The sequence below is a fragment of the Hyperolius riggenbachi genome, chromosome 4, assembly GCF_040937935.1.
Source record: "Hyperolius riggenbachi isolate aHypRig1 chromosome 4, aHypRig1.pri, whole genome shotgun sequence".
Lineage (NCBI taxonomy): Eukaryota > Metazoa > Chordata > Amphibia > Anura > Hyperoliidae > Hyperolius > Hyperolius riggenbachi.
In genome coordinates this window covers 104,067,744-104,080,738 of record NC_090649.1, presented here as the reverse complement: position 1 = coordinate 104,080,738, position 12,995 = coordinate 104,067,744, and the positions used below count along the sequence as shown (strand labels likewise).

Sequence of the window (12,995 nt, the reverse complement as noted above, 5' to 3'; positions counted from 1 at the left end):
AAATTGGGAATATTTAGTCTAGAGAAAAGACGCCTTAGAGGGGATCTAATTAACATGTATAAATACATCAGAGGGCAATATAATAGCTTAGCGGATGAGCTTTTTGTCCCTAGGCCTTCTCAAAGGACTAGAGGACATGATTTGCGCATGGAGGAAAAACGTTTTAGCCATTTATTTAGGAAAGGGTTCTTTACAGTAAGAGTGATTAAGATGTGGAATGCATTGCCACAGGAAGTCGTGGGGCTTAGATGCTTTCCTTGCGTTGAAAGACATCCATGGCTACAATTGCTAGGTAATGCCTAATGATGTTGATCTAGGGATTTAATCTGATTGCCATCTGGAGTCGGGATGGAATTTTTCCCTTTTGGGGCTAATTGGACCATGCCTTGTAGGGGTTTTTTCGCCTTCCTCTGGATCAACAGGGATATGTGAGGGAGCAGGCTGGAGTTGTACTTTGTACTAGTTGAACTCGATGGACGTATGTCTTTTTTCAACCAAAATAACTATGTAACTATACTAGCTACTCATAAAGAGACAACTATACCTGGTTACCCTATACAGGGGGCACCTATACCTGGCTACCTATAGTGAAGTTGAAAATTTTTGGCTGTGCGATCGTTCCAAATTGGGGGGGAGCATCCTCACAAGTTTGCCTCAGGCAGAAAAAAGTCTAGAACCGGCCCTGGTTGGTTGAATACCCACAATGGGAGTGAAAGTACTGGAAATGTGTACACTGAGAGAGGAGCCATCTCTCTACATAGGTGAGTATTTGACTTTCTTTTTTTGTTTTAATTGTATGCTTATGCAAGACTACAGTTCTGCTTAATGCAGGGTTTAAATTTAATTTATGTATTAAAAATCAGGAGTTGAGCACCATACAAGCCAGTTATATCTTCATTTAAATGGCACAATCCAGGTACAAAATGGGTACATGATAGAAATGATTGGTGTGGAGACAAGGGGTCCCGAATTACGAACATTTTTCACCTTGAGATACTTACTTAAATGGACAAAAGGGCTTTGCCAGAGGGAGGGAAAAAATCTGCCACTCTCTTATGGCGTCTTTATGTTATGGACCATGTGTGCACTGTGCTGGCTGCTGGTAATGTCCTGATCAGAGGCGTCCCTAGGGTTGATGTCACCTGGTGCTGAAACTCATGGTGTCACCCCTTTTACCCCATAAACCTCCAACCTCACCAGATATTAACATTTGTAGTTATAGAGGATATTAAGCTGATCACCATGTGGCCCTGGTGGCCTTTGAACTCTGTTACCAACTCAACACGGAGCAGCCAGAAGGGAGAAGAGCAGGAGGGAGAAGTACATCAGGCACTAGCCTGGTCTGTATTTACATAGCCTACTCCACTGTCCCTTAGCCTGGAGCATGGTGTCACCCCCTCTGCTGGTGACACCTGGTGCAGTCCGCACCTACTGCACCCCCCTAGTGACACCACTGATCCTGATAATTGTAATTAGAGATGAGCCGAAATTTTCGAAATTTCGAACTGCTTTTATTACGAATGCGAAATTTAACATTACGACCCAAATTCGTAATTAATTTTCAAATCGTAATTTACAATTTCGTAATCGAAATTTCACTCCCGTAATGACGAATTTCGTTTCTCCAACCGAAATTTTACTTTTTCAGGTTTGTAAGGGTTTCTATCCCTCTAGATGCCTAAAATGAATAGCACAGTCCTCCTCCTCTCTCTCTCTCTCTCTCTCTCTCTCTCTCTCTCTCTCTCTCTCTCTCTCTCTCTCTCTCTCTCTCTCTCTCTCTCTCTCTCTCTCTCTCTCCAGAGATTTGTAGTATTTCAAAACCATACTCACATTCATGACATGTCCAGGGATCAAACCCAGGCCAACCACATGGAAGACAGCTATGCTCACCACCATACCACCAAACACACACTAAATAGACTGCTAACCTAAATCTACTTGTAGACAGTCATATGAGACACATGCTGGGTGCAGGGCTTTGTGATTGGACCATGCGATAGAGTGAGGTGCAAAAATGAAATCATGCCTAGCAGAGGATGGTTTCACAGTGCTAAATGCTAGGCTGGCTGTGGTGCAATTGGTTAGTGTGTCTGGCTGGTAACAGCAAGGTTACAGGTTCGATTCCATCCAGGCATGTCTTTTCCTTTTGAGTTCAACAGTTGTCCAAACACCGAGCACAAAGTTTTGCATGCGTAAAGTTTTACGCACGCAAAATACCCCATGGGGTTCAATGGCGCAGCGCGCGCACGCAAAAGGAAAAGACATGCCTGGATGGAATCAAACCTGTAACCTTGCTGTTACCAGCCAGACACACTAACCAATTGCACCACAGCCAGGCTAGCTGTGACCTAACTCTACATGGCTATCTGGGGCTCTGTTGGCTCTGTTTGGACAACTGTTGAACGCAAAAGGAAAAGACATGCCTGGATGGAATCGAACCTGTAACCTTGCTGTTACCAGCCAGACACACTAACCAATTGCACCACAGCCAGGCTAGCTGTGACCTAACTCTACATGGCTATCTGGGGCTCTGTTGGCTCTGTTTGGACAACTGTTGAACGCAAAAGGAAAAGACATGCCTGGATGGAATCAAACCTGTAACCTTGCTGTTACCAGCCAGACACACTAACCAATTGCACCACAGCCAGGCTAGCTGTGACCTAACTCTACATGGCTATCTGGGGCTCTGTTGACTCTGTTTGGACAACTGTTGAACGCAAAAGGAAAAGACATGCCTGGATGGAATCGAACCTGTAACCTTGCTGTTACCAGCCAGACACACTAACCAATTGCACCACAGCCAGGCTAGCTGTGACCTAACTCTACATGGCTATCTGGGGCTCTGTTGGCTCTGTTTGGACAACTGTTGAACGCAAAAGGAAAAGACATGCCTGGATGGAATCGAACCTGTAACCTTGCTGTTACCAGCCAGACACACTAACCAATTGCACCACAGCCAGCCTAGCATTTAGCACTGTGAAACCATCCTCTGCTAGGCATGATTTCATTTTTGCACCTCACTCTATCGCATGGTCCAATCACAAAGCCCTGCACCCAGCATGTGTCTCATATGACTGTCTACAAGTAGATTTAGGTTAGCAGTCTATTTAGTGTGTGTTTGGTGGTATGGTGGTGAGCATAGCTGTCTTCCATGTGGTTGGCCTGGGTTTGATCCCTGGACATGTCATGAATGTGAGTATGGTTTTGAAATACTACAAATCTCTGGAGAGAGAGAGAGAGAGGGAGAGGGAGGGAGGAGGTTGGTTGGTTATTCATTCATTTTAGGCATCTACAGGGATAGAAACCTTTGCAAACTTTAAAATACTAAATATCGTAATTACGAAAATTTGCGTAATTTGCGCAAATTACGAAATTTCGATTACTGCTGAAATCGTAATTGTAGTAATTTCGCGAAATTTCGGAAATTCGTAATTAGGTCATTACGCTCATCCCTAATTGTAATCGCCAAATCTCTACACTACTGTAGTTCTCTCTGAATAGCTGTCATGTACACTTGACAAACTACCATATTCCTAGAAATCTCAAGTTCTGACGGAAATTCCTTTTAAGTTGCTAAGAATATATAGAAATATAATTTTGTGGTGCGCTGCCATAAACCTCAGAAATAGAATTTTTTTTTTTGTCCATCACAATTTACTGTAATTAAGGGATGACTACCTGTGAAACAATTTGATTTTGAATGTTTAGTTCCACCTTAATCTCTTGGCTACAGCAGGCTCAGTTACACTACATAATTTGCCAGACATAACAGGAAACACAAATTACCATATAGAGTATGTGAGAAAAGTGAAGAGGCGTAGCAGGTGTTTTGTAATAGTGCAATTTAATAAATAGAAGCACAATAAATAATAAGTCTGTCTTAAGACATAAAACATTGAGATAACTCTATCAGCTCTATTAGCCACATTTCTTAAGGTGGCCTTACATCTATCTATTTTGCGACCCAATCGACCGTCCGATTTGATAATTTTATCAAATCGGATCAAAATCATTGCTGCAACAAACATGGCTGATTGACAATTTGACTGGTTTTGGGCTGAAATTGGGCAATCCTCAAAAATGGGATCCCATTTTTGAGGATTGACCCCTTTTTCTGTCTATTGTCTGTTTGTGAGAAGGTTTATTAAAAACCACTAACTCTTGCAATCCCTTTGGGCTGAAGTTGGTCAAATGTATCTATCAAGAATACAGGAAAATCTCTAACCAATATGGTAGATCAGGTGGGTATCGGTAATGGCATGTGATATCACACACGCACCTGATCGACCACATTGGCTAGAGATTTGCCAGTATGCTCGATTGATACATTTGACCAATTTCAGCCCAAATTCAGTCAAATTGACAACCAACAATTGTGATGGACCAAGGCTGCTTTCCCCCCACATGTAAATGTGCTCCCCCCAGTGTATTCAATTCTCACCTGCTCCAGCTACCATGACTGTCCAGCTGATCTTGGTCTTGTTTTGATGCTTCTCTACCGCCAGGTGCATGTGTGATGTCTCACCTGCACCACATGCTATATGCGACAACCACGTAGGGTCCTCACGGGGAAGCAGCGAATGTTTTTTTTATTGTCTTTTAAACTATTTGTTGTAAAAGTTTTAAGGTGCAACATGACTTTTCCTTAAAAAGAAATGTATTATTATTAAAGATGACCTTTGTAGCTGAATAAGCATAAAATGTCCTTCGTTAAAAGATTGGACTGCCCCTGGAGTTTTCCTCTTCCTACATGATTTATTACCTGCAGAGAGAATGAACCCTTGTTAGTTATTTTCCACCACTGCACTAGTGAGTGACTGGCAGCAGGTGTGACACTCCCAACAAGGCAGTCATTGTTGAGAACACAGTGGAGTGGCCGCATCTTGACATGCACTCATACAATGTAAACAAGTTGAAATAATATTTGCCATAACTCCTATCCATGTGAGAGCTGAACTAAAGGGATTACTCATTTCTCAACAAAAGTGGAGATATAGTTTCACATTTCCACCATTGTATTGTATTAACGGTTGTTTTGTTTATATTGTATTGTTATACCTTGTATTCTGCTGTACAGCACCACAGAAGATGTTGGTGCTATATAAATCAATATAGATTTTATGGCCAAAGCCAGAAGTGTGGCTAGTTCCCATATTGGCCGGCCAATGTGGGAAGTGTCCTAGAGATGTGGCCAAGGCCAGATGTAAGAGAATCAATCTTACCTTGGCTGGTGAGGAGACAAAAAAAGTGGTTTCTTCCAGATGTGAAACCTGCAGGCCTATACCTAACACTGACCTTTACCTTTCCAGTGCTTAACAATAAGCTCTAAATCCCTCTGCCTAACACTAACCTTCCCTCTCTTCTGCTTAAAATTACCCCCCCCCCCCCCCTTCCTGTGTTCACCTAAAATCTAGGATTTCCAGTATGATGGTAGATTACAGTGTTGTGGCTCTTGTACAGTGAAGGACACAGACTTCTAGCAGAGGGAGAATTCTATACACTACCACTATACAAGGGGAAATGGCTATTGGCAGTAGTGATCATTGCAAAGTAAGCACTAGGTTTTCATTTTTTTTTAGTCTGTGTTTACATGGGCTTTAAAGCTCCTACTGCTAATAACTTTTGAAGGAACCATGTACTGAATTCAGGTGCAGTATGTGAATCCATTACTGTATGCTCAAAGAGATGTGCTTACCCAAAGTACCTGCAGTCCCTGGTTAACGAACGAGATAGGGACTGTATGTTTGTTCTTAACCTGAATCTGTACTTAAGTCAGAACACTGTGTCACCTCTGCCCTCTGCACCTGCTTATACAAGTTTAAAAGCCATTTTTCTTTGATTTTTTTTTAATTAATTTTCTCAAAAAACTAAAAGTCTAATTTGAATATTTCTTGTTTGACTTGTTCCCATGGAGAAACAGAATCCATGCCATTCATATCGGTGGGTTGGTCGTAAGTCGGGTGTTCATAAGTCGGGGACTACCTGTACTGTTCTCTAGAATCCAGCCAGCTGAATTTTGATTGTATCATGATTGGATCTACAGCTTAGCCAGCTTTTTTGATGCTTCCTTCTCAGCCCCTCCCATCTGACTGTATTGTACTTTTTTAAGGTAGTGCTTTTTATTCTCATCTTCCCCGTAGTTTGAAATACATACATATAAAATGTTTATTTCTGCCGTAGTAAAATGAGCTATAAAGTACCTTTTTCCTATGTTGCTGTTGCTCATGAGAGATTCTCAGTATCTATTCTAATCTCCGTATTCTTTATAAAAGCAATCCCTGGAAAGGATCTACACACAGATGCTGGCAAGCCTGCCTACTCACTTGCAAACTATTTTGTCAGTTGGAATATGCAACTGCCGTTCAGTAAGTGTTTTTGAAAATAAATAAAAACCCCATAGGGAGAATGGACTAGTCCAGAACCTGTCACTCTTTTACTGCCTACTGTAAGTGACAGGAAGATGGGAGAAAGGCAATTTAAATTGCATTTTACTGTGGAACAAATGTACTTCTGTATTTGAAATTTTACAATGTTTTGCAATAGTGGTCCTTTAATAAAAAATGTTATATGCATGAACAATAAACACATTTCCCATCTAATTGCTATCCAAAGGTAAAAAAAAAGTCTGGAGTTTCATTTTAAATGAAATATATCAGCACATTAAATAGATCCTTCTTTATATCTTTAAAAAATAAATGCACACTTTAAATCTGATACCAAACAAACTTTTCCTACACCATTTAACTGAAGCAGAGTAAAGCATCGCCACAGTGTGACTGTCTGCTTATGATTAACTGAAGCCTCCCTGCAGAGTTAAAATGACTGAACTGGGACACACTGATATATTTATCACAAGTCAACCTATATCTTGGGACACCCATGTATATCTGCAAAGGATGGAAAAAATGCTGCCTGAAAAATAGACTGAACTTCTAACAGTCTGCAGAACTAAAAAAACAGGAACATGCTGAAGGCAACTGCTAAAAATATATACTCTATTTTTCGGAACATAAGGAACACTTTTTCTTCCCCCAAATTGTGGGGGGAAAAAAGAGTGCGTCTTATATTCCAAAGACACAAATGTAAAATGTTGTGCAGAGGGCACAGGGAAGGTCTTATCTGATCCTGCCACTGCGCTCCTCCCCCCCTTGCAGCACACGTGCGCCGGTGTCACACTGGTGTTACAGTACAGGACCAATATGGAGGTACGGAGGCCATGCGAAGCAGAGGACCTGGAGCTGAATAGTGTGGGGCGGCTGCAGTGTACATCAATGTCACAGCAGCAGGAAGAGAAGAGAAAAGGAGTCGTCTATTAGTAGGACTGGAGCGAGGGGGAGAGGAGTGTGGCAGCAGCGTCAGGTGAGTTTAGAGTGTAATGTAGTTTAGTGTAATGTAGTGTATTGTATTGTAGTGTAGCTTATCTGGTCGGGCAGCAGGTGTTAGTGTAGTGCAGTCTACATGTAGTGTGTAGTGTAGTGAAGTGTAGTGCAGTGCAGGGTAACTCAGCTGGCGGGGCAGCAGGGGTTAGTGTAGTGTAGTGCAATGTAATTGAAGTGTAGTTGTAAGGATTGGTGTCAGCACACAGAGAGAATCTGATTATTGATGATCTGCAGAATCATCAACAATACAGATCTATACCTGATTATGGATGATCTGCAGAATCATCAATAATACAAGTATGACTAACCTCTGGACACCTAATAAAGTGTAAGTGTTTGGTGCAACTGTAGGCTATCTCCTGTGGGGCGGGAGACACAGATAACTTCGGCCAGAGACCACCTGAGGAGCAGGTGGCCCTCGGCTGTGCAGAGACTATCTCCTTAAGAGAGGGTATAGAGATAATCTGGCAGCCAGTGATTCCCTGGTAAACTGGGAATCAGACTGTACTGCAACCAGAGGACTCCTATGGGATAGAGGCCACTGGCTGCACTACAGGAAGGACTCTCTGAGGAGCAGGAGGTCCTTGCAGCTAACTGACACTTGGTGGAATAGTGTCACGGGTAGTACAGACAGACTGAACACTCGAGGGATGAGTGACAGAAGGGTCGGGCAGGCCAGGTCGGCAACACACGAGCAGATAAGGTACAAAGACAGAAGGCTGATTCGGTAACCGGGTACAGGCAAGGTTGGCAACTGGTAGGCAGATAGGCAGAGGTACCGAATCAGAAAGCAAGAGAGAGGTCGACAGAGCAAACGGTCATAACAGATATAAAGCACAATCCTAGTCTGAGGTGTGAGGTCCTTGGTCTCGACACCCGGTACCTGGTCTAAAGTATAACACAGCAATGACACAGTAATCCTAAGCTTGGGTGTGAGGTCCTTGGTCTCAACACCCCGGAACTGGTCTAAAGTATAACACAGTAATGACACAGTAATCCTAAGCTTGGGTGTGAGGTCCTTGGTCTCAACACCCCGGAACTGTTCTAAGGTATAACACAGCAATGACACAGTAATCCTAAGCTTGGGTGTGAGGTCCTTGGTCTCAACACCCTGGAACTGGTCTAAAGTATAACACAGTAATTAACAAGAGCGTAATTTGGCTAAGTGTGAATTCCCAGGTCCACCTGGTTCTAACACACTGTAGGATTTGACTGAGGTCTGAGTGCTAACACGTTAGTATTCGCAACGGCAGACAACCAGTAACTGATAAGCAAGATCTATATATACTACAGCGCTCCTCAGCGCCGCCCCCAGCCACTCAGTCAATCAGGAGTTCCGCTAGGATCAGCTGATCGCCCTCTCGGATCTAGTGGGACAGTTTTTCAAATTGTTTGAGATACTAGACCCTGCACTGCTGACCAAAAATTCTGTCATTTTGGACAGAACCAAAACATATGTTCTAATGTGCAACAAGTGGTCATTTTTAGTGTTGGTCTGAGATTTATAAAGTCCCCTGATCACACAGGTATTCACTTGGACTAGAAGAGAGATAGTTCCAGCATCATTAATTAACAAAGTGTGTTGAAACATACATTAAATACATTTCAAGCAGTCATCTAGTTTATTCTAGTATATAATCTAAGAACACTTACCAGAAGGCTGTAACTTATTTCCATGGCTTAACAATGTTCATGCTTTATTTTACATTTCTACACGTGCAGGTTTTGGTATGAAAACCCCATGGTGTTTACAGAGGCTCAAAGACTGGAACTGGAAAAACATTCCCTATCCCGTGTAATCTGTGATAATACAGGCCTCACCCATGTGCCACCTGATGCCTTCCTAACTGGAAAATATCCAGATGATTTTGTGTCATGTGACAGTGTACCAAGCCTAGATCTCCAAGCTTGGAAGGAAAACACTGATGAGGGTAACACATCTGATAATTACCTTTCTGTCTGAATTGTCCCTGTCCAGCAAAAAACAAAATGTAACCTGAAATAGAGATGTGTTATTGTTAGCATTGTTATGCTATTTGGTCCAAATCCCACAAACTGAGCATTGTATATCCTGAGCTGGACAAAGTAAGCTGAACTAGCCTGTGGATGTGTATTGCTTCCTTCTCCTATGCTCTAAAAAACATTCCTAAGCAGAACAGAATCCCTATTGATTTAACCTTAATATTGTGTGGGCTACTGCATTCAGATGTTTACAAACATGACCTACAACATTTAAACCAAAATGTATTTACAATATGCATGCGCTGGAGAGAGACAAAATCCCATACCTGTCTGCCCCCCCCCCCCCCCCCCATTATGTGTTCTAAGAAAAAAAGGCTCCTCCCTTATCGCAGTTATTCACATAGATCCTTCTGATGAAGTGGCTTTTTTAGCCACGCTATGCATTAAGGAATTATCATTGCATGGACATTTCTCCAGCCCTCATTTTCTCTTATGGGTTTGTATGGTCGTACAGCAGGTAGTATCATATCCTAGTATTTGCACTGCCATTGCATTGTGGCTCATTCACTTGTATTCCTATTATATGAATATTGTTGAACTTTACTACTATTTATTATTTAGTAACTGATGATTGTTGCTTTCATCTGGCACTTTTGTGTACACTATTATTGCATGCTGTATGTTTACTGTATGACCCGGGTCATACTCTTATATGGGCTATTGCAGCCCCTGCTGGAGAGGTCTTGTCCTTGCTGTATCTGTATTATCCCCTGTGGTTAAATTACCTTGTTATAATTTTAATTGTTTCTAAAGTCGAATGACACTTTTTGGGGGGGGCTATCAAATAAACTTTTGTAACTTTTTGAATATAATTGCATGGAATTGGTTGTTTGTTCTCTTGATCAAGGAATTATGATATGACAGTGGTGCTTTTTACAGGGAAACTTCTTTCTTCAGTTCCTTCCCTTACCACAGTAGCCATCTTCCAGGTATGCCCCATGCTCCCAAAGAGCCTTATAGTTTGTAGCACAACCACTCACACAGAACAAAATGCATGGGCATTGCTAGAATTCCAGAAGATCCAGGGCACAGTTGGGCACCAATGGAGGAATACATTCAGATCTGGTCATAACAGTTTGTGGATGTGGTAAATCAATGTACTGTATGTGAACTTAGCAGGGGTGTAAATAAAGATCAGTTGCACCCCTAACAAAAGTTTGGATGAAGCCCAATCCTCAAAAAAAAATGGTCCCTAACTACTATATAAACAGCAGCCTGAAATATAACAAGATAGACAGGATATGTACTGTTTATACAGCAACTACTTCTAGAATCTTAGATCATAATTAGGCATAGGCAGTCTATGCTCCCAAGTAAAATAATTAGGCAGCATACCCTTCCCAAATAACAACAAGTGTCCTTACAAACTAAGGCTGATCTCTCATAGCATAATTATGACCATTAAATAATCAGGTACCATAGCTTCCAAGCCTCAAGCAACATAATGAAGCAGCATATCCCCAAACAACATAATTAGGCACTATATTATTAATGGTCATTGCACACTAAATCAGTTGCTATTAGTGAACAGACAACTGATATGCAGCCCAGGGGAAGGTAATGTCCATGTTTCCCTATGCATCAGTTCACATTACAGGAGCTTTAACTGAAAGCATTTTCACAATGCACTGCTGTTGAACAACTGATCAGTAGAAACACATCCGTTTTTCATCATATGGGCCTTGATTCACAAAGCCATGCTAATGCATAGCACCACCGTGCTATGCATGAAGCACGCAATGATACGCTAATTTTTTTGCGCGCGCTAACAAAGCTCTTGGCATGTTAACACGTCACAATGCGTGCCTTGTGCCACATTAACACGTTAAGAGCTTTGTTAGCACTTGCATGTAAACCTGTGTGCGCGTAAAACTTTTGCGCGAGTAACATTACGCGCTAAACGCACACCACGGCCGTGCTATGCATTAGCATGGCTTTGTGAATTAAGGCATTGTGTGAACAAAACCTTACAAACCTTATTATTTTACTGTTCTCAATTTAAAATATGATATCTTTTGTATAGGTGAAATAGTTCTTTACAGGAAGAGAAGCAGATAAACAATACAAAGTGTTCATAGTTCCATAGCTGGAATTAATCTTAACCACTTAACGACCGTCTAACGCCGATAGGCGTCGGCAGGTCGAAGTGGTGTTTCCATGGAAACGGTCCATGTCAGTTCACGGAGGGTGTCTCCATGAACAGCCTGCGAGCCTCCGATCGCGGCTCGTAGGCGAAATGTGAACACGTGGGGAAAAAAAACCCTGTGTTTACATTATAGCAGCGCCGTAAAGGAGATCGGCAATCCCCGGACTCTGATTGGCCGGGGATCGCCGGCATCTGATAGGCTGAAGCCTATCATAGGCGGTACAGGACGGATCGCCGTCCTGTTCCGCTCATAGCGGGAGGGAGAGGGAGGGATGGAGAGGGAGGAGGAATATCGCTGCGGAGGGGGGCTTTGAGGAGCCCCCGCCGCTCGGCCACACAGAGCGGCGGCAATCAGACCCCCCCAGCAGGACATCCCCCTAGTGGGGAAAAAAGGGGGGGAAGTCTGATCGCCCTGCCTAAAAAGCGATCTGTGCTGTGGGATGGAGAGCCCACGCAGCACAGATCAGCCAATACAGCCCTGGTCCTTAAGTGGTTAATGAGTGCATGCCCTGCACACTGGTCTCCTAAGCTTCTCCTGAATTTACAAGTGTATTTAGAAGCAAATAAATGTCTTCTCATTCTTCACCAAGATAAAGCTCTGATTAGAGAAATAAAACCAAGATAAGCATCACAGAGGATTTACCAGACTAATATCTCATTGCAGGTACATCCTGTGGCCTTCCAGTGAAGATAGAAAATGGTGACTTTGTGCTCTGTTCAGGAGCTGTGTTAATTTATTTTTGTTACTCTGGCTATTGCTTAGAAGGGCATGAAGAATTAGTCTGTCAAGGAAATCAATGGAGTACCAAACCCCCATTTTGTTCAGGTACCGTTTAAAACAGATCATTGCAATGAGAATACTTGTACTGCTCTGTGGTAGAAGAATTAAATTTAAAGTGATAGTATACATATACCTAAGTGCACCTAAAATAATTAAAATTAAATATGTATAACGCAAATATACTTTTATTATTCCAAGTGTACCTGAGACAAGAAGCGTCTTAGGTACCATACTTACCTGTGGCATCCTTAAGCCCCCTTAAGGCCGCTCATCCCTCTCAGTTTCCCCGGGTGGCTCTTGTCACTTGCAATTCAACCTGAAGGCCTGGCTGAGTGGCGCTTTGTTGTGCATGCACAGGCCAGCCAGGCGAGCTCCCCGTCTCGCTCCAGTAGTTGGGAGCGTTCTGTGCTTGCACAGTACTACTGCACAGGCGCAGAATGCTCTCAGGGATGGGAGCGTGACAGGGGAGTGGGCCTGCCTTGGCCACGCATGTGCGATGATGCATGTAGCTGAATTGCAAGTGACAGGAGCCAACTGGGGAGATGGCGGGGGAAGATTGGCCTCAAGAGGACTTTAAGTGTACCAGAGATAAATAAAGATAAAAGTTTTATACAAACCTGGGGATTCCTTCAGCCCCATCCAAATGAATTGCTCCCATGCCGCCGTC

General features: G+C 42.7%; 1 protein-coding gene across 1 annotated transcript in view; it reads left to right on the top strand.

The window, feature by feature from the left end:
- The window catches only part of TPO (thyroid peroxidase), a 176,580-nt gene that overhangs the window by 112,249 nt on the left and 51,336 nt on the right, over positions 1-12,995 (top strand). The window contains exons 9-10 of the mRNA XM_068233268.1: positions 9,102-9,310; positions 12,212-12,373. Coding sequence (XP_068089369.1) covers positions 9,102-9,310; positions 12,212-12,373 — 371 coding nt within the window. The remainder of the gene's footprint in view (positions 1-9,101; positions 9,311-12,211; positions 12,374-12,995) is intronic.